At 38.3% G+C, this 20,678-nt stretch overlaps 1 protein-coding gene across 8 annotated transcripts in view; it reads right to left on the bottom strand.

Annotated features, from left to right (window-relative positions):
• Positions 1–20,678, bottom strand: part of LOC150081977 (fat-like cadherin-related tumor suppressor homolog) — a 1,021,521-nt gene that overhangs the window by 102,923 nt on the left and 897,920 nt on the right. For all 8 annotated transcript variants that reach the window (XR_016547261.1, XR_016547260.1, XM_090379029.1 and 5 more), the window contains one exon: positions 19,086–19,450. Coding sequence is in view for 6 of the 8 variants with exons in the window: in XM_090379029.1 (XP_090235155.1) it covers positions 19,086–19,450 (365 nt within the window). In the remaining 2 variants the exon portion in view is untranslated. The remainder of the gene's footprint in view (positions 1–19,085; positions 19,451–20,678) is intronic.

Here is a 20,678-nt window from a genome sequence, read left to right on the forward strand (position 1 = left end):
GCGTAGTACCACAGAGTTGATACGTTGATCTGGGGTTACTGTTTCCCATATGTAGTACTTTACATTTGTCAATGTTAAACTTCATTTGCCACCTCTCAGCCCATCTGCTCAACCTTTCCAGATCCTGTTGCAGCAGCATAGTATCAGTAGTGTCCTTAACAACCCTGCCAACCTTTGTATCGTCTGCAAACTTGGACATTAAGCCTGATACACCATCATCAATATCATTTATAAATACAGAAAACAACAATGGACCCAACACTGAACCCTGAGGAACTCCACTAATAACATTAGTCCACGTTGAGCAGTGTCCATTGATTACCACTCTCTGTCTTCTGCCACTCAACCATCCCTTTATCCATAGCAGCAATTTGCCTCGAATGCCACACTTCTCCAATTTGTGCAGCAGTCTTCCATGCGCAACAGTATCAAAAGCCTTTCTAAGATCCAAATATATAATATCAAAGTTATTCCCTGCATCCAGTTCTTTTGTGACTACATCATAGTATCCAATCAAATTGGTCAGACAAGACCTGCCCTTAACAAACCCATGCTGTGTCTGAGCTATAACTGAATTCTTGTCCAGATGATCCTGCAGTGCTTCTTTAACCAGTGCCTCCATTAATTTTCCTGGAACCGAAGTTAAACTAACAGGTCTATAATTACTTGTGTCAGCCTTTGATCCTCCTTTGTGAATTGGGGTTACATTTGCACATCTCCAGTCCATGGGTACCTCCCCTGAGTCCAAAGAAGCTCTCATAATTATGGCTAGGGGTTTGCTTACTTCCTTTGCTGCCTCCTTTAATATAACTGGATAGATCCCATCCACCCCGGGTGCCTTTTTTATGTTTATCCTCAACAATTTCTCCTCCACTTTCCTCTCAGTTATTAGAAAATCATCTAGCTCACTGCCAATGTTTACTTCACCTACGACATTCCCCTTCCTGAATAACTCCTCATGTGTGAATGTAGATGCAAAATACTCGTTTAGATTGTTAGCCACCTGAGCTGGATCCTCAACTGTTGAACCATCAACATCCAGTGGACCAATCTGATTCATCCCTTTCCTTCTTGAGTTTAAATAGGTAAAGAACTCTTTTCTGTTTTTCTTTGCATCCTTTGCCAAGGATTTCTCATAATCTGCCTTTGCCTGCCTAATCTCCTTTGTGACTTGGTTACAGACCAACTTATATCTATCATAGGCTTCCACGTCACCCATTAATTTGTATGTATCCCATGCATTTTTCTTCTCTGCCATATGTCTCATTAGTTCATCTGACAACCATTTAGGCCTGAACCTTGAACAATATTTCTTGGTTGGTATGTAAAGCCTGGTAGCTTCCAAGATTAGTTCCTTGAATGCTTCCCATTTTGAATTTGCTGTTGGTAACATCATCAGTTGGTCCCACTGTATAGAATTTAAATACTGTCTCAGACCAGCACAGTCTCCTTTACGAAAGCAAAAACCCTTCCCTTTACCTCTGATGGTAGTTACCTCCTTGAGTAAATCCCACTTCAGCACACTGTGATCACTGCCACCCAGTGGTTCATTTATCTGCAGATTCCTAATGCATGAAGAATCACTACTGATAATCAGATCAAGAGTATTACTCCCTCTAGTTGCCTCCCGAACATGCTGGTGTAGAAAACAATCATCCAATAAATCCACAAAAGCCTTGCTAGTGTGTGAGTGACCAACCCACAAATTCCAGTCAATATCTGGGAAATTAAAATCCCCCATTATAAGACTCTCTGATTTACTGGCCCACTCTATTTCCCTGTACAGTATCTTATTACACTCATCAGAGTCATTAGGCCTATAGCACACTCCTACTCAAGTTATTTAAGATTGCTTCATTGGCTTTAGCTACCCACTCATTTGAAACATTTCTGCCCTCAGAACATCTCACTAATATGATCTGTTGTGCTAACAAACAAGAACTCTTGAGGTATATGGAACATTACTTTGATCAATATCATCAGATAAATATGTATCTATATTACCCTTGTCCCCCCAAACTAGCAGTTTCCCTGAACCTTTAAGGTATCTTCAATGATACTGGCAAAAACTCATGCACCACCTTTGTTTAAATGTATCCAGTCTCTACAAAACAGATTCCTTCTACCTATAAGTGTGGACCAAGCTGATAAAAATATTCCACCAAAAGCCTTGCAGAGTCCTTCAAGTCTTGAGTTAATCCACAATTACTAACTTCCTTTAGTGAATTAAATATATTACTTTATTATTATTATTATTAGCCATATGGTGCAAGGAAGCCTGAGGCTTATGCTGCACCAGCCAAAAGAAAAACAAATTCCCGCATTACCCTGAGAGAGAGAGAGAGAGAGAGAGAGAGAGAAGTAGAAGGGAATCACCAAGAAAGCAAAAAAGAGACAAAACAGATTCCTTCTACCTATAAGTGTGGACCAAGCTGATAAAAATATTCCACCAAAAGCCTTGCAGAGTCCTTCAAGTCTTGAGTTAATCCACAATTACTAACTTCCTTTAGTGAATTAAATATATTACTTTATTATTATTAGCCATATGGTGCAAGGAAGCCTGAGGCTTATGCTGCACCAGCCAAAAGAAAAACAAATTCCCGCATTACCCTGAGAGAGAGAGAGAGAGAGAGAGAGAGAGAGAGAGAGAGAGAGAGAGAGAGAGAGAGAGAGAGAAGTAGAAGGGAATCACCAAGAAAGCAAAAAAGAGAAGAATGATGATATCCAGCTCAGGACCTTGGGTTTACCAAGCCCATACTCATCAGATGTGAGCCCTATTGGAAACTTATTATGCTAAAAGTATTAAATGGGAAATCAAAGACAATTCTTGCAATCTGTAATGGAGAAATGTATATTGTAAAGTTGCCAAAGCCCTACATCATGAACTGCTGTTAAAAATTGATTTGGGACAAACTTTTAATGGAAAAATAGCCCATTCCATTAGGGAGATGGCAACTTGACTAGTAGATTCCTGGGTTTTTGGTCAAAACTGAGAAGGCTATGAGAATTACTAAATAATATTGCAACAATTACTCCATTTTTCTGAAATCAGTGCCTTTTTTGTTTAACACCAATGTAAACTACAACATAGGGACCCAAAAATTAGAGAATTTCTAACCCACAACCTTCATACCCTGGGCTTGCCACATGAGGGTCTGTACTGTATTATAATAAATAGTAAAGACCTATTGTAGTGTCTGCTGTTTGTTTGTTTGCCACTACCAAAGCATGCTTATATGTTATTAGCTGCAGGTCAACAGCTTGGAATTGTTTATATTTATGAAATTTAAGAGGCAAGTCAAATAAAAACAGTTTTGGTACCCGAAGATAAATCAAATACTGCTACAGACGAGAATGCATACAATTCGTTCAGAGTTATAATGGGAAAGAAGCACTATCTCCATTCCAGTACATTTCAATTGTTTTCAGGCCACAGGCTCCTTCTGAAAGTCATTTTTTATTCCGAGTAATTCTGGGTGGTGCTGGGTAACATATAATGAAATTTTATATTATCCAGAACCACTACTTACTTCGTTTTGTGTCATAGAACCATCTATAGTCTCAAGTTACACAGATCCTACTTTTAGAGTAGGATCTATGATAAAATGAGGATGAGGGATATAAGATAAGATAACATAAGAGAATATAAGGATGTTAAGAAAAATGGATGGAAATGTGGAAGGACAGTTTGGTTTCAGAAAGGGAGAGGAATAAGGGATGCAATAGGTATGATGATAATGCCTTACAGACATCTGGAAGTGAACAAACATGTATGCATATATTTTCATTTAAAATTTGGAGATCAAGTAGATTGGGTTCAATTATTGAATATACTGGAAAGGAGTGGAGTGTACTGGAAGGGCAGAAGAATGATTAACATATTATACTGGACAAAAAGTAACAGCTGCACTAGAAAATGGTGAACTTATAGTGCAGAGATAGAAAAAGGTGTAAGACAGGTGTTGTCTGCCTCTGACTTATTTTAATGTATGTGTGGGTCATTCTAAATGTAATGCACAAAAGTGGTTAATTAGAAACAAATTTATTTTATATCATAATTTATAGACTAAAAAGAGATTTAGGGCTGAAAGACTCAGACTACGGGAAATTTACTAGATGAACAAGTTAGTCAAAGCATCATTTTAACTCATAGTAAATCACCGAAGTAGGTGAACTGGTATCATTTTGGTTATAGTTCATATTATGAATGCATTCACAACAAGTTGCCATCATATTACACTACCTCGAATAAGCAATACTTTGCCAGTAGAGAAGACAAATATTACTTATTTTTGGCAGATGGCACTGTTTCGAAGCCTGTTGGCTTCTCATCAGTGGGCGGGTAGGTATCCCTGTGATACAATGAATGACAAGCCAGTTATGAAGTATAACTCCACAATATGAAAGATGCCAGACAGTGTGCAATAGTAAAGACTAAAAAGGGGTTTAGGGCTGAAAGCCTCAGGCTACAGAAAATTTAATAGATGAACAAGTTAGTGCAAAGCATCAGTTTAGTTCATAGTAAATCACTTAAGTTGGTGAAATGGCATCATTGTATCACCGGGGGTACCTACCTACCTGCCCGCCGATGAGCCAACAGATTTCAAAATGGTGTCATCTGGGTGGTGATATCTGCTGAGAATAAGTAACATTAGTCTTCTCTATCGGCAAACCATTGCTCATTTGAGGTAGTGCAATATCACAGCAGCTCATTGTGAAGGCATTCCCAATATGAGGTATAACAAAAATGATGCCATTTCACCTACTTTGGTGATTTACTACGAATGATGCTTTGCACTAACTTATCAGATTTACATTAAACCCTTCAGTCTTCTTCATGACTTATGACTGCTTCCCAAATTTACATAATTTTTGAATGCTGTTTAATTTTCTGCTGAAATTAAGCAGTTTGATGCATTAGGTTATGGTTGCACTCAATGCTTCTAAAGAGAAATATTTGTCCACTGAATGGTTCCTTGAGCTTGGGAAAACATTTGTAATCACATGCAATCATATCAGAACTATGAGGGGAGGGGTGGAATGAGGTAGAGCTTCCCATTTGTAAACAGTGAAAATAAGCTGTACAGACTATGTGATATGAGGCCTTGTAATGTCACAGAACCTACAACATCTGTGGCTATTTCTGGTGGATTTTTGGGAATAATTTCTGACAAAGGAATATTGCATGGCAGTCTCCAGTTACTGATCTTTCAAGTAGCACATGATCAGCAGCAATAATGCCTTCATAATCATAGGCCATGATGGCCAATTTTTTGCCTTTGTTTGTTGCCAGTGACATTTTGAGCTGACTCTGATTTCATTTCAGGTTCAAAGTTATGTGTACACATTTTATCAATAGCAATAATATGTTTTAAAAACTCTCCACCTGCTTGTCGGTAACATGTGAGTAACTGCAATGAAATTTCTTTATGCTTTGCTCATTGTTCACCTGACAGTAAATGTCAGGTGAACAATGTGGGACCCATCAGGTGATGGGCACAGGAACCTTGCTTGCACAGACAAAGAGGTGATTATTCCTGCTGTATAAAGTAATGAAAAGCCTTCAGTAAAGCTTTTGATTCAGTATGCCATGAAAAGCTACTGTACAAACTGGAGCATGCTCAAGTGGACCAGGAGCCAGCTAAATAAAAGGAGACAGAGAGTGGTAATTAATAGGCATTCTTCAGAGAGGACTAATGTATCAAGCAGTTTCCCAGTACTGGAGCCTCCTACTGTTTCTCATTTTCCTTGTTAACCCCAGGGGCTCACATATGGTGAGTATGGGCTTGGCACACCCAGGGTCCTGAGCTGGATATCATCATTCTTTTCTTTCTGGTGATTTCCTTCTACTTTCTCTCTCTCTCTCTCTCTCTCTCAGGGTAACTCAGAAATTTTTTCTGGCTGGTGCAGCATAAGCCTCAGGCTTCCTTTGCACCATATGGCTAATAATAATAATAATAATACTGATGAGGATATCCAGGGAAAGATATTAAATCATTTGTCAATGGTTTAACAGTACACAGGATGGTCAGCAATTGGGACCAGGTTGTGCTCTTCAGAATTACAGTTTGGTTATTAGCATTAGTAGAGGCATATGATGCAGGAAAGCAAGCTTATGCAGCATCAGCCAAAAAAATACAAAAACAAAAAACACTTCCACTTCACCCCTCCGTTCATTCGAAATACCTGTCCAGCTGAGCCTTAAATTTATTTAGGCTATCAACTTCCACAACAAGGGATGGAAGTCTGTGCCACCAACCAACTACCTGCTGGCTAAAGGCAAATTTCTGCACATCTATCCTGTATCTGTCTTTCCTCGATCTGAATTTATGCCCTCTCAGGTGATTATTCTGAGCAAGAGGAAGAATCCCATCGGCATTGAGAATGCTCAAACCATTCAAGGTTTTATACACCTCTATCAGATCACCTCGCCAGTGCCTAAACACTGTAATTTGCAGAACTTAAGCCTTTCTTCATAAGAGCAACCCTTTGTTCCATTCACTAATCTTGTCGCCCTTCTCTGTACTCGTTCCAGCATCTATACATTCTTCTTGAAATGAGGTCTCCAGACCTGCATACAGTACTCAAGGTGTGGCCTGACCATTGCCTTATACAAGGGAATAATCACCTCCTTATCCTTGCTAGAAAAATTCCTGTATATCATTGACAAGACACCATGAGCTACTCTTCCAGCTCATCTGCACTGCTCAGAGAACTTCATATCTGCCTGCACAATTACCCCCAGGTCCTTTTCATTCTCTACCACTGTCAGTGTAGTACCACAGAGTTGATACATTGCCCTGGGGTTGCTGTTTCCCCATATGTAGTACTTTACATTTGTCAATGTTAAACTTCATTTGCCACCTCTCAGCCCATCTGCTCAACCTTTCCAGATCCTGTTGCAGCAGCACAGTGTCAGTAGTGTCCTTAACAACCCTGCCAACCTTTGTGTCATCTGCAAACTTGGACATTAAGCTTGATATACCATCATCAATATTATTTATAAATACAGAAAACAATAATGGACCCAACACTGAACCCTGAGGGACTCCACTAATAACATTAGTCCACGACGAGCAGTGTCCATTGATTACCACTCTCTGTCTTCTCCCCCTCAACCACCCCTTTATCCATAGCAGCAATTTGCCTCCAATGCCACACTGCTACAATTTGTGCAGCAGTATTCCATGGTTATATCAATTGTAAGTCTTCCATGGTTATATCAATGGTTATATCCAGGTTATATCAATTGTAAGGTCTAAAGGTGCAAATGCTTAATCCTGCTAAATGTAAGGTTTTGCATTTTGGAAACGAAATCTGTAGGCAACACACAGAGTAGGGGGATATAGAATTAAAGTTGATTCAAGATAAAGAAGTTTAAGGATTATGATACAAAAGATATGAAATTTTCCTTGCAGTATAAGCAGGCAGCCAAGAATGCAGTGCGTGTGCTATCAACGATCAATAGGACCTTTTTCATATCAATTATTGACAGGAGGGGCAAGGAAAAGGATGTAATTATTCACTTTTATAAAACAATAGTGGGAACTCATCTGGAATATGAGTTTCTTAAATGACATTGATGAAGGGATAGAAGGTGTGATGTCTAAATTTGCACACGATGTGCAGATTGGTAGAGTAGTTGCTGATCATTGCCAAGCAGAGCTTCTTCAGAGTGATCTTGATAGACTTCAGAGATGGTCAGAAAAGTGGCAGCTATGCTTTAATCCAGAAAAGTGCAGGGTCTTACACTTGGGGAACAGTAACCTCAAAATAACTTATACACTTGGTGGATTTTTTGATTTGGTAGTTGTTGGCGCATCGGCTTCTGTGGCCATATTGCACCTCCCAAGGTTTTTGCAGTACTTTGATCCAAGCCTGAGGCGGGAATCGAACCCGCAACCTTTGGGTTGCCGGGCAGGTACTTTACCCACTCGGCTAACCCGGTCGGCCACTTGGTGGAGTTGAACTAAAGTCAGTAGCGGAAGAAAGAGACTTGGGAGTTATGATTCAGTCAGACATGAAGTTCTCTGAGCATTATAGATGGGTTGCAAGGAAGGCCCATTGTGTCCTATTGATGATTTATCGAACATTAGCTAGTAGAGATAAGGATGTCATAATCCCATTATATAAGGCTATTGTTAGACCACACTTGGAATACTGTGTTCAAGTGTGGCGACTGCACCTAGAAAAATACATCAAGCTTCTTGAAAGGGTTCAGAGGTGGATAACTTGCCTGGTGAGATCAGCAAAAGGACGTCCTTATCAGGAAAGACTCAAATATGCGGGTTGGACAGCTTGGAAACTAATACCTTAGAGGCGACTCAATTGAGGTATTTAAGGCCCTGAGAGGCAATTGTAAAATGAATGAGGATGAAATTTTCATAGTTATAAATTATTCTAGAACTAGGGGCCATAAATTCAAGTTATGGGGAGAGATGTTTAAACTGGATTGCAGGAAGTTTATTTTGGCCAACGAGTTATAAATCACTGGAATAAGCTACCTACATGGGTGGTAGAGGCTGATAGTTGGGGAAATGGAAAGGTCAGCTGGATAATTACCTATGGGAGAAGGGAATGCATAGGTCATCTATTTCCTTTCCTCTTATTATTATTTTATTTATTTATTTTAAGCTGGTTCAGCATAAGCCTTAGGCTTCCTTGCACAATATGGCCATTTCTAATATTAATACTGTATTCAGGTCTGGAGGCTACATCTAAAAAAAAAAAAAAAAACAGGATGGAGAAATTCTAGATAAGGTTCAAAGAGGAAGAGCAATTAGCTTGGTTTGGAGTACTAAGTGTTGTTCAGGAACATCCAATAATTATATGTGGTGCATCATGAAGATTGTAGAGCTTGAAAACTAGACAGCTTAGGGGTGATCTGACAGAAGTGTTTATGGCTCTTAAAAGAATAAAGAGAATGAATGAGGTTGGTATTTTTGCACTGGTGAGTGAAACCAGAAGAAGGAGGCCACAAATATAAAATTTTGGGAATCAATAGAAGATCAGATTTCATGAAGTGCATCTTCATGAAATTCCACCATTGAGTTGTGTTTTTTTTTCTCCTGATAAGGCTGGGATCTGTATCTTCAGTGATAGTGGAAGCAAACTTAAAACTTAATACTTAATTTTTTTTAGTTTCCCTTTTTATGTTGTGCTTTTGCTTTAAGTCACTTGTAATTAAGGAGGTTAAGAGTAGTCAGATGCTTGTGAAATAAATTTGTGCTCCATATTTCTTTTTTTTTTGCATTACTTCACCAGCAATTAGAATGCCTGCAAATTATGATATTAGATCGTATGGCAGCTGTTGCAGCTGCTATTATCAGATCTGTGATGTCTTAGTAATGAGTTCATGTTAGATAATCTGGTCATCAAGTGATATGCATGAAGAATATTTTGCCCAGTTTGCCTTGGAAAATTTCCATATTCATCGTGTTCGTGTCTGCAACATACTTATTTGCAATTTACAAAGTACTGGGAAGTGATCACTATTTAGCAGGTTGTCTGATACCAATCACTTGATCACTATTTAGCAGGTTGTCTGATACCAATCACTTGATCACTATTTAGCAGGTTGTCTGATACCAATCACTTGATCACTATTTAGAAGGTTGTCTGATACCAATCACTTGATCTCTATTTAGCAGGTTGTCTGATACCAATCACTTGATCACTATTTAGCAGGTTGTCTGATACCAAACACTTGGGAAAAGGGCTAGAGAACAGAGATAAGTTAACTGCTGAGGTTGAGAAATTCATATAAGCATGAGAGCCAGTGTTTAGTAATGAAAGATTATGCCTGTTGATGAGAGATTCAGATAGCTGTCCATATTTATTTATATGGGGGATTTCCATACTGCATAATGTCCCCCAAAAGCCAAAAGGGAGTGAGCACCTTTTGCTTTTTGGGGTACAACATCTGTGTGATAAGGTCTTCAAGATCATTTATAGTACACAAGTAATTTGATGAGAGATATTAAAAAAAAAAAAAAAAAGAGTGAATGTAATTCTGAGTGCTGCATGCATGGCCAGTGCCTTTAAGGAAGTGTGTAGTGAGATGGGCTTGAATGGAACACTGGCATCCAGCAGAATGGCTGCACCTCATTAGCATTAGCATTAGTAGAGGCATTTGATGCAAGAAAGCAAGCTTATGCAGCATCAGCCAAAAAAAAAAAAAAAAAAAAAAAAACCCACTTCCACTTCACCCCTCTGTTCGTTCAAAATACCTGTCCAGCTGAGCCTTAAACTTATTTAGGCTATCAACCTCCACCTCATGTTTCTATCTTGTCTGTAAATTGCACAGTTCTTATCAGAGAAGATTACCTGCTGTGTTATTTGTTGAGGAGAAATTCATATGTGATTATAATGTTTTATAAAGTTATGACTGACCTCTTCACATGCCTCTACAATTCTACTTAAACATATGGTGCATTATTTGGTTTTATTGGAGGACAAGGAGGATGAATCTGACTATTTTTTTGAGATGCTTGTTTGTGCTGATCATGTTTACCCTTTTTTTTTTGGGAAATAAAATGGTGGTATTTAGTTTCCATATCATCTTCTGCTAGAAGATCAAGTACTATCTCATCTTGGTTTATATCACTGGTGTCTATACTATTTTGGTTGAGTTGTCTCAGTTAATCAGCACCTGGCTTTTGCAGTTTCTCTGGTGTTTGATCACTTGGAGTGATTTTTTTGTGGAACTGTAATTGGGATATTTTTTTTTTAATTGCTAGATGTGGCTTTAGAGGTACAGTAGGCTCGAAAGCAGAGACCTTCAGATTCTACCTAATCGGTAATTGATATATCTGGTGAGATTGACACCTCTGTCTAATTTGCTATAGTCTGAAATTTTCCAAGTGGTGGATGCATATGTACATAGGATGTACATATGCATATGTACATCCTACCATTGCTTGACTGAATTTTTTTTCTAGTTTCCAGAGGTCACATACTTTAGAGAGAGCAGGATGCTTGCTCCTGTAATTAGGACATTGTGGTGATATGGGAGTATATTCAGTTTGTGCATGATTTTTAGATCTGTAGTTTGCACAAGTAGCATCACCCCAGCATACTGTTTGGGAGTGTCCAAACCCCTGACATTTGTAGCATCATAAGGGGTTGGGTATGTACGGTCTAACTTGGTAGATTAAGTTAGACCATACATACCTGTAATTTCTGTATTCCTGTAATTATTCCTGTAATTGAAATTGGCAAATTTGGTGAATTAAAAGTAAAAATGGCATTTATCATTTTTACTTTTAATTCAGCTATCCACTTTTTGAATCATTATTTGTTTTGCTTGTGTCACTTTCTGATCTAATAAATCCTGGGCTATTTCCTCTTCTGAACAGTCTGGCAGGTCCCATTCACTTATTGGAGAAGTTTATTGTGACGCATCAAGAAATTTTAATTGGAATTCCACTTAATGATGTAAGTTTTAAATGGTAGTCAATGTTTAAGTTGAGTGGTCTCAATTTTAAATGCAGTGGGACCACTTCTGGTGGTCCCACTGCATTTTCTAAACATATCTGTGTGACAAAAGGAGAGAGTTTTGATTTGATAATGATTGTATTATCAGGAATTATACAGGTTCTTGTTTGTTTAAATCGATTTTAAGTCTTTTTGGGAGGAGAGAGAGAGTCATCGTCAATTTCATGGCTATTAATACAATGGGAGCACTTCTGCTATAGTGGTGGATAATCATTTGTATCCATTTTTGCTTCTTTAGGTAGGGTTTGGCTCTAACCAGGTTTCCAGTTCCATCACATCGAAGGAAGGAAAGAAGGAAGGAAGGAAGGAGTAATGCCAATGAAAGAAAAGCAGTTAGCAATGGTTATTATTCAGAAATACCTTCAGCACACCCTCCCTCCTTCCAAAGCAAAGTTTATATGAGGGTAATGCTACTTCAGTAAACTTTACACTAACTGTGATTAAAACATGATTTTCATTTCAAACTAATTTAACTTGAAACACAAAATATTAGTAAAATTAATTGGAGAGCACATACCTCTTGGCTATGACCAAGGAGATCATGTTTCTGTCCCCAACCATGGAAAAGCAGGTACTACTATCTAGACTAATTTGTGCTCTCCTTTTAAACACAGAACTAACAAACTTATTAAAATAACCAAAGTTAACTCTGTTTATGAACATGATCCATAGATGTTGTCATTCCAGCATACCAATGTAAGTCTCCAGTTCTCTTCTATAGTCCATATAACAACCGCAATGCAACATTATATATTCACTGGTCTCCTGTTCATTGCAATCACAAATCATTCTGAGCAAGTCCCAGTTCAAATAGTCTTTTTGCCAGTCCGTGTCCTGTAATAAGGAACGCAGCATGTAAACCAAATTGCTGCCAAGGATTTTTCTTGACATTGAGAATATCTACTCTTGGCAGATACATATGGGTAACACGTCCTTTGTTCGACTCATCCCATCTATTTTGTCACTCTAACATCAAGGGATTCTTTATCCTAATTTTCTCACTTTTCACATCTTGTCCGGTATAAAGCCTTTCCTCATCAGGACAAGACTCAATGTTTAATAAAGACCTTCTAATATTATTTCTCATGCAATACATCAAAGCAGACAACATAATCTGTAAGTCTGTAAGTAATCTTCCAGAGAGCATCAAAAGAGCCTCTGTAGAAACCATTTGACAAGCCCTGCTGCTGATGCATAGGAGAGCAAAATGTTGAGCTTGGAACACGTATTTCTTTATCAAAGAATTTGTAATTCTATGGAGCCAAGCTACAGAAGAATAGGAGATGATGGGAACAAACAACAATCAAAGCAAGTTCAAGGCTTTCTCCTTGATTCCCCAATCTTCTCTATCACAAAGGAACTGGATGCAAAAAATAATTTTGATATCATATACTTGGATTTCAGGAAAGCTTTTGACACTGTTGCGCATGGAAGGCTATTGTACAAATTGGAGCAGAATGGTATTAAGGGTAAGTTGCTACAATGGATAAAAGGATGGTTGAGTGGGAGAAGACAGAGGGTGGTAATTAATGGGTGCTGCTCTTCGTGGACTAATGTTATTAGTGGAGTCCCACAGGGTTCGGTGTTGGGTCCTCTGTTGTTTTGTATATTTATCAATGATATTGATGAAGGTATATATCAGGCTTAGTGTCGAAGTTTGCAGATGATACAAAGGTTGGCAGGGTTGTTAATGACAGTAATGGCAGTGTGCTACTGCAAAAGGATCTAGATAATTTGGGCAGATGGGCTAAGAAGTGGCAACTGAAATTTAACCTTGACAAATGCAGAGTACTGCATATGGGTAGAAGTAACCCCAGAGAAATGTACCAACTGTGTGGTACTACACTTAAGGTGGTAGAAAATGAAAAAGACCTGGGAGTAATTGTGCAGTCAGATATGAAATTTTCTGAGCAATGCAGACAGGCTGTCAGGGCAGGTCATGGGGTTTTGTCAATGATATACAGGAATTTTGCTAGTAGGAAAAAGGAGGCGATTGTCCCTCTGCATAAGGCAACGGTCAGGCCACGCCTTGAGTACTGCATACAGGTCCTCAGGCCTCATTTTAGAAAGGATGTAGATTTGCTTGAGCGTGTACAGAGAAGAGCAACAAGATTGGTGAGGGGAATGAAGGGATCCTCTTACCAAGAGAGGCTTAAGTTCTGCAAATTGTAATGGCTGGAGACTAGGCACCTACACGGTGATCTGATTGAGGCGTATAAGGCCTTGAATGGGTTGAGCACGCTGAATTCTGATGGGATTCTTCCACTTGTTTAGATTACGAACCTAAGGGGCATAAATTCAAATTAAGGAAAGACAGATGTAGAATAGATGTGTGGAAATTTGCCTTTAGCCAGCAGGTGGTTAATTGCTGGAACAAACTTCCATCTGTCATTGTGGAAGTTGATAGGTTAAATAAATTTAAGGAGGAACTGGACAAACATTTAGAAGGAATGGTTGTGTGAATTTTTTTTTTTTTTGGCTGATGCATAAGCTCATACACTTGCTTTCTTGCATCACATGCCACTGCTACTACTACTACTACTAACTACTCTTCTGAGATTGGCATATAACACATGTATCTTATTTCTTAGATACCTAGCATTCCCAACAAAGGTCATCTGCCCCCCCCCCCCCTCCACACACACCAAGGCACTTGACAACAGTAGCATATCTAATAGATATATCATGCGATCGAACTACTGAGTGTCTATTCATACGAACTATCCTTTAATAATAGTTGCACCATCTTGGTCTTATGACTTATATGACTTAGACCATTCTATTAATTCCTGTAATACTTGAGACACTAGTTTCTATCTGATACCTTGCATTGCCATACACCAGAATCAGCAGGTCATCAGCATATACTACGACATTCACTCCAACATGATTCTGATTTAAAAATTCATTCATAACAATTGTCCAGGCATGAGGGCCAACCACCAAGCACTGAGGACATCCTCTTTTTACAACTCTACATATTTCAGTGTATCCAGTTCTAATGATAATACTTCTATCATCAAAATATTGTCAAAATACAGAGTACAAATTGACAGAAACTCATATTGCTCTAATTCTAGAGAGGATACCCTCCCACCACAACATGTCGAATGTTCCATGATAGTCCACAAAGATGCCCAGGACATATCTTCCATCATAGTCTTGTACATATTTTACTACCTTGTAGATAGTGTCCTCAGTCAATTTTCTTTTCTTGTAACCAAATTGATTACATGAGAATTTTTAGTTTTCATCATATTTAATCATCATATAACTAATACACAGTTTCTCATAAGCTTTTGCTATCACAGATAGTAAAGCTATAGGTCAGTATGACCCTGGTTCCCTTAGTAACTTATCCGGACTTTTAATAATCAATTTTTGGGCTGCTACCTTCCATGTGTGGGGGAAGGCACCCATCTCCAAAGATCTATTAAACATTTGTATAAGCAAATCTGGTCTTATTTGTTACACTCTTTTAAATATCTTCACTTCGAAGAGATCAAGGTCAGGTGATCGGGCAAAAACAGCCTTCATTATGGTATAATAAATCTCTTCTGAAGGGAAGAGAGGCTCACATATGTTGAAACAATAGGCACCATAGTTGGCAAGAGTTAGCTAAGTGAGTGGTTAATATGAAAATGAGAACCCTTCTGTTTCTGGGCTCTAGCACACTACTTGTAGTACTAGATGTTGCTAATTAAAATAGCTGCATCTTTATAGCATGAGAGCTTGATATAAAACAAAAGGCTAATATATATCTTTGGAAAGCATTGTGTAAATCACTTGATCACTGAGTTGCTTGGCAGCTGTGGCCACTTCCAATGTAGTAGTGAGTGAAATTGACTGAATATGGATATGATTTCCCACAACTATGGTGACTCCATGTGTAGGGCAATCTGCCATTCTATCTTTACAAATGATCATACAATTCTTGAGAATTGGATTTTATGTTGCTTTTAGATGTCTCCTGAAGACAGAGGCAAACTGGTTCATGCTTGTACAGCCTTGATGACATCAAAATTCTAGCAAAGTCTGTGACAAAGTACATTCCACTGAATGAATTTTGCCATTTGAGTTTTTGGATCTGTCATTTGACTTTCAAGGGGCTAGAACCTTTGTTTTCTCTGGCTTTACTTATCTTTCCTAGGGAAGTATGGATAATGGCCTGTATCTACATCTTCCTCAACAAAAATTTACAGGATTGACTCACCAGGCACTTCTTTAAACTCTAAATTCATTTGTTCTGCTTACAGGTTGTGGTTTTGATAGATTTTATTTTGCCACTTTGTTTTTAATTTTGTAGAGGTGGAGCAGCAGGAGGTATTGAAATGGTAGCAGCTGCAGACAGATTTTTGTATAGGTTTTCAGAAATTGAAAGGTAGCATAATAAGACTGAAAAATTCTTTAGGTGGGATGCTCATTTCAATCTATGTTCTAATAGAATGCTGTTCTGCAACCTTCTAAGCATACATAGGTTTCTTCGGAGCTATCAGCTTCACCACTTTTTTCACTTCTTGATATGAGATATTAAACTCTGTTTTGTATTTCTGAATTTTCTTTTCCTCTTTCCACCATTGACATGCTTTGGAGTATGTTGGGTGCTGACCTTGGCAGCTGACACAATTTGGTTTTGTCATGCCTTGCTCTTGTGATCTTTAGTACTGTACTGAGTGCAGACAAGAGTTCTATGACGGGCTATATACAAATATCCATAAAATACTGAATTGGATTCATGGCTTTACTATGCAGTGAATATAACTGGCTGTGATGAACTTAGGTGACGTTGGAGAGTTAAAGGATGACATTTCTTGTTGGAACTCGATTACCATCCCTGCCGTCAAAGATTCTTTGGGCTGCCGTTACTACCTGAGATTTTAGTTCAGTGCAGATTTCCTCCTCTGAGACATTGAAGAGGCTCCACTTAGGGCTGATACCCCCCGTGTGTGGGGGGGTAGCAGTCCCAGTGATGGCTTATGATGAATTAAGTGTTTTGTGTAGTGTTATAGTGATTGGTATTCCTCCAATAGTAGTTGCTTGGAGGAGCAACTCTGAGTCTCTTTCATTTTTTGTTTTGATTAAGAGATATCTATAATGAAGTCTCTTGGGACAATCTGATAATCTCTCTAAAGATTTCTGTATGAAAAAAAAAGAATATCTTTCCAATAGGTTTCTCAGTGTTGAAATACATAATCAGAAACCTAGGGACAGGCCCAGATGCTGCTTCTGTTCTGGGTCTCTTTGTAGCAATAATGTCTGACTCGAGGTCATAGTTTCAGATAAGGACAATTTTAGGCCCCAGAAGTATTTACATTATTGGGATTTATGAGAATTTTAATTTGGTTCAGTTCCTGAGCTTCCCCATGGAGCCCAAATAGGATAACCATTACCCAGCATTAAATGCACTCGGGAGTGGGATGCCAGGGCCACACATACAACATACCCGCAATGCTTCCAGCCTGAATCCTGTCCCTTGGATCATGGGGGTAGGGTCAAGGCATTGACATGGTTGACCCTTGTAGGTGAACCCTCCAGTTGATTGATCATGGGTAAGCCATTCCAGGATCAATTGTTTTGTCGAAGTGGGGTCCCTCAAACACCAAGACTTCCCCCCCCCCCAATAAAAGCAGGGTTGTTAATAACACTAATGACAGTACGCTGATGCAACAGGATCTAGAAAAGTGGAGCAGATGGACTGAGAGGTGGCAACTGAAGTTTCCCATTGAAAAATGTAAAAAAATGTAAAGTACTGCATGTGGGAAGCAGTAACCCCAGAGTAACGTAACAACCGTGTGGTACTACACTGACAGTGGTAGAGAGTGAAAAGGACCGGGGGTAATTGTACAGGCAGATATGAAGTTTTTTAAGCAGTGCAGGTGGTCTGCAAGAGTAGCTCATGGTGCTTGTCAATGATATACAGGAATTTTTCTAGCAGGGATAAGGAGGTGATTATCCCCTTGTATAAGGCAATGGTCAAGCCACACTTTCAGTACTGTTTACAGGTCTGGAGGCCTCATTTTAAGAAGGATGTAGAGCTGTTGGAACGAGTACAGAGACGGGCAACAAGATTAGTGAATGGAAAGGGTTGCTCTTTTACGAAGAAAGGCTTAAGTTTTGCAAATTACAGTGTCTGGAGACTAGGCACCTGCGAGGTGATCTGACTGAGGTGTATAAAGCCTTGAATGGTTTGAGCATGCTCAATGCTGATGGGATTCTTCCTCTTGCTCAGAATAATCACCTGAGAGGGCACAAATTAAAATTGAGGAAAAACAGTTGTAGGATAGATGTGCGGAAGTTTGCCTTTAGCCAGCGGGTGGTTGATTGCTGGAATAAACTTCCATTTGTCGTTCTAGTTGATAGCTTAAACAGATTCAAGGTAGAACTAGACAAACGTTTGGAGCAAGTGGATGGGTGAAATGAGAAGGGTGGGTGCGTGTGTATGTTTTTTTCTTTTTTTGGCTGATGCTATATAAGCTTGCTTTCTTGCATCATGTGCCCTTGCTAATGCTAATGCTAAGTTTCCACAGGTCGCAATACACAACAAACATGCTGAATTCCTGTGGTGTTAGCCTGGAACACAGGCTGTGGGCACTGGAGCCCAACGATGCTAATCTGGAGGATCAGATTACCATCTGGAGCATCACTGGGAGATCCCCCTCACTATGTGCAGGTGCATCAAGGGCAGTAATAAATAATAGCAATAATAAAACTTATATCACATATGTGATACTGTGAAAAAATAAACTCTAAAAGCTTGTAATTGAATACGCAATGTCACTACTGGGAACATTATTATCTTTTAGTATATTTATTTTGATGAATAGTATATAATCACAGATTTGTAATTCAAATGTAAATCAAACATTATAGAATGAAATGGTGGCTTTTAAAATAAAAGAAAACTGAATCAAGATAAAGGTACTGCATTTATCAAAAATAAAATATAAAAACCTACTTTTCAACCCCAAATGAGATGATATAGATTATTAATACATGTATAACTAGCAGGAATTGCCACGAACTTTTCATTAAAGTAATTTTAATTTCAATAGTTAGAAAACAGTATATCTTTCAAAAACAAAAGCTGTTGGCTTAATATATCTACAATTTGTTTCTTTTTATTTATTTAGATTTAAAATATTTTTCCATTGTTTTTGTGGAGAGAAAATTTATCTCTTAATCTTTGTCTTCAGTCTTTATATTCCCATTAATAATTGATATGGCAAAATACCTGAAACTTTTTGCAGCACTAGTCATTTGTTTAGAATATCATTCCATAATAATATGTTGTTTTTTATGTAAAGTGCATTTTCAGTGCTTTAATATCAAGCAGAGTTTAGATATATAACTTATGACAAGTATTATGTAGGCATTATTCTTTATTAGGATTTCCTTATATTATTGTGAAAATTTGACACTTAAAATATTTTTATAGTAGAAATAAATTTTCCACTGACCACTTTAATTAATTTGTAATTGTATTTGAGCCAATAAATAGCTGGTATTGCTATTTAATAGTACCATAAAGGTATGCACTGCTGTTAAAATGGAAACAAAATATTATAGAGATTACAAGCAATACTGTTTACCTTCTTAATGTCACTACACCGTTACTTCCAGAAGTATGAACTGGTAGTGTGATCCCATCAATTCTTATATCATCCATACATCCAATAAAGCCCATTCTAATATCATCATATCCCATAGCAGTTGGATGGGGATGCACTTCTGCCCCAAAATAAATATCATTTCCATCCAAATTCAAAATATCATGTACTCCTGGAGCACTTCCGGAACTTCTAAACTGCTTATCAACTGTCAGTTCAGCAGTATTTCCATGACGCTCTATTTTAACTTCATGCCAAGCACCATCACTAACACGCTGCTGCTCAACTCGAACTAGGCCTTCACCACTGCCACAGTCAAATCTATACTGAACTAAGCCATTTGAAACCTAAACAAACAAACAAACAAAAAAAAAAAAAAGCTTATTAAAATCTGATTTACAAGATGGCCCAAATATAAACACTTCCAAATTAAATAAACATTGGATGGCTGAATGGGAGAAGACAGATTATCAATCGGTTATCAATTGGCACTGCTCTTCTTGGATTAATATTATTAGTGGAGTCTCACAAGGTTCAGTGTGGGGGACTCTAGATTTATTAATGATACTGATGAAAGTTTAATGTTTATGTTTATGCTTCCAGATGATACAAAAGTTGACAGGGTGGTGAATGATAGTAATCAAGGTATGCTACTGCAACAAGATAAAGAAAAAAAGGCAGATGGGCTGAGAAATGGCAATTGAAGTTTAACATTAACAAATGCAAGTTACTGCATATGGGTAGCAGTAATCTCAAATTAACATACTAACTGTGTAATATACCAGCCTTAGAATAGTAGAAAACGATCTGGGGATAACTGTGCGGTCAGATAGAGATATGAAGTTCTCTGAGCAGTACAGACAAGGTACCAGAAGAAATCATGAGGTTTTGTCAATAACATACAAGGAATTTTGCCAGAAGGGATAAGGAGGTGATTATCCCACTGCACAAGGCAATGGTTAGGCATCTTGAGTATTTATACAGGTTTGGAGGCCTCACTTTAGGAAGGATGCAGATCTGCCGGAACGGGTGCAGAGAAGGGCAACAGACTGGTGAAGGGAACACAAGGATGCTCTTACTAAGAAAGGATTCAGTTCTGTAAATTATAGCATCCAGAGATTAGGCACCTGTGAGGTGATCTGATTGAGGTGTTTAAGGCACTTTGAATGGTTTGAGTAAGCTCAATGCTGATGGCATTGTTCTTACTCAGACTATACACATGGGGGGGGGAAGAAATTCAAAATGAGGAATGATGATTGCAGAACAGATGTGCAAAAGATTGTCTTCAGCCAGCAGGTAGTAGATTGTTGGAACAAACTTCCATCTGTTTTTGTGGAAGTGGGTAGTCTGAAGAAATTCAAGGAAGAACTAGAAAAACTATTGGAGGGGTTAGATAGGTGATGTGAGAATTTTTTTTTTTTTTTGCTGATACTATACGTTTGCTTTCTTTTGCCACTACCAATACTAAAATATTTCTTTAAATAAAATGTTTTTATTTTTTTTGGTTAACACGGGCATTGGTTTAACTTAGGGCAGGATTAGATTATTTATAAATGTTTACATACACAGTGATCG

The sequence above is a fragment of the Mastigoproctus giganteus genome, chromosome 8 (assembly GCF_048544385.1).
Source record: "Mastigoproctus giganteus isolate SK-2022 chromosome 8, ASM4854438v1, whole genome shotgun sequence".
Taxonomy (NCBI): domain Eukaryota; kingdom Metazoa; phylum Arthropoda; class Arachnida; order Uropygi; family Thelyphonidae; genus Mastigoproctus; species Mastigoproctus giganteus.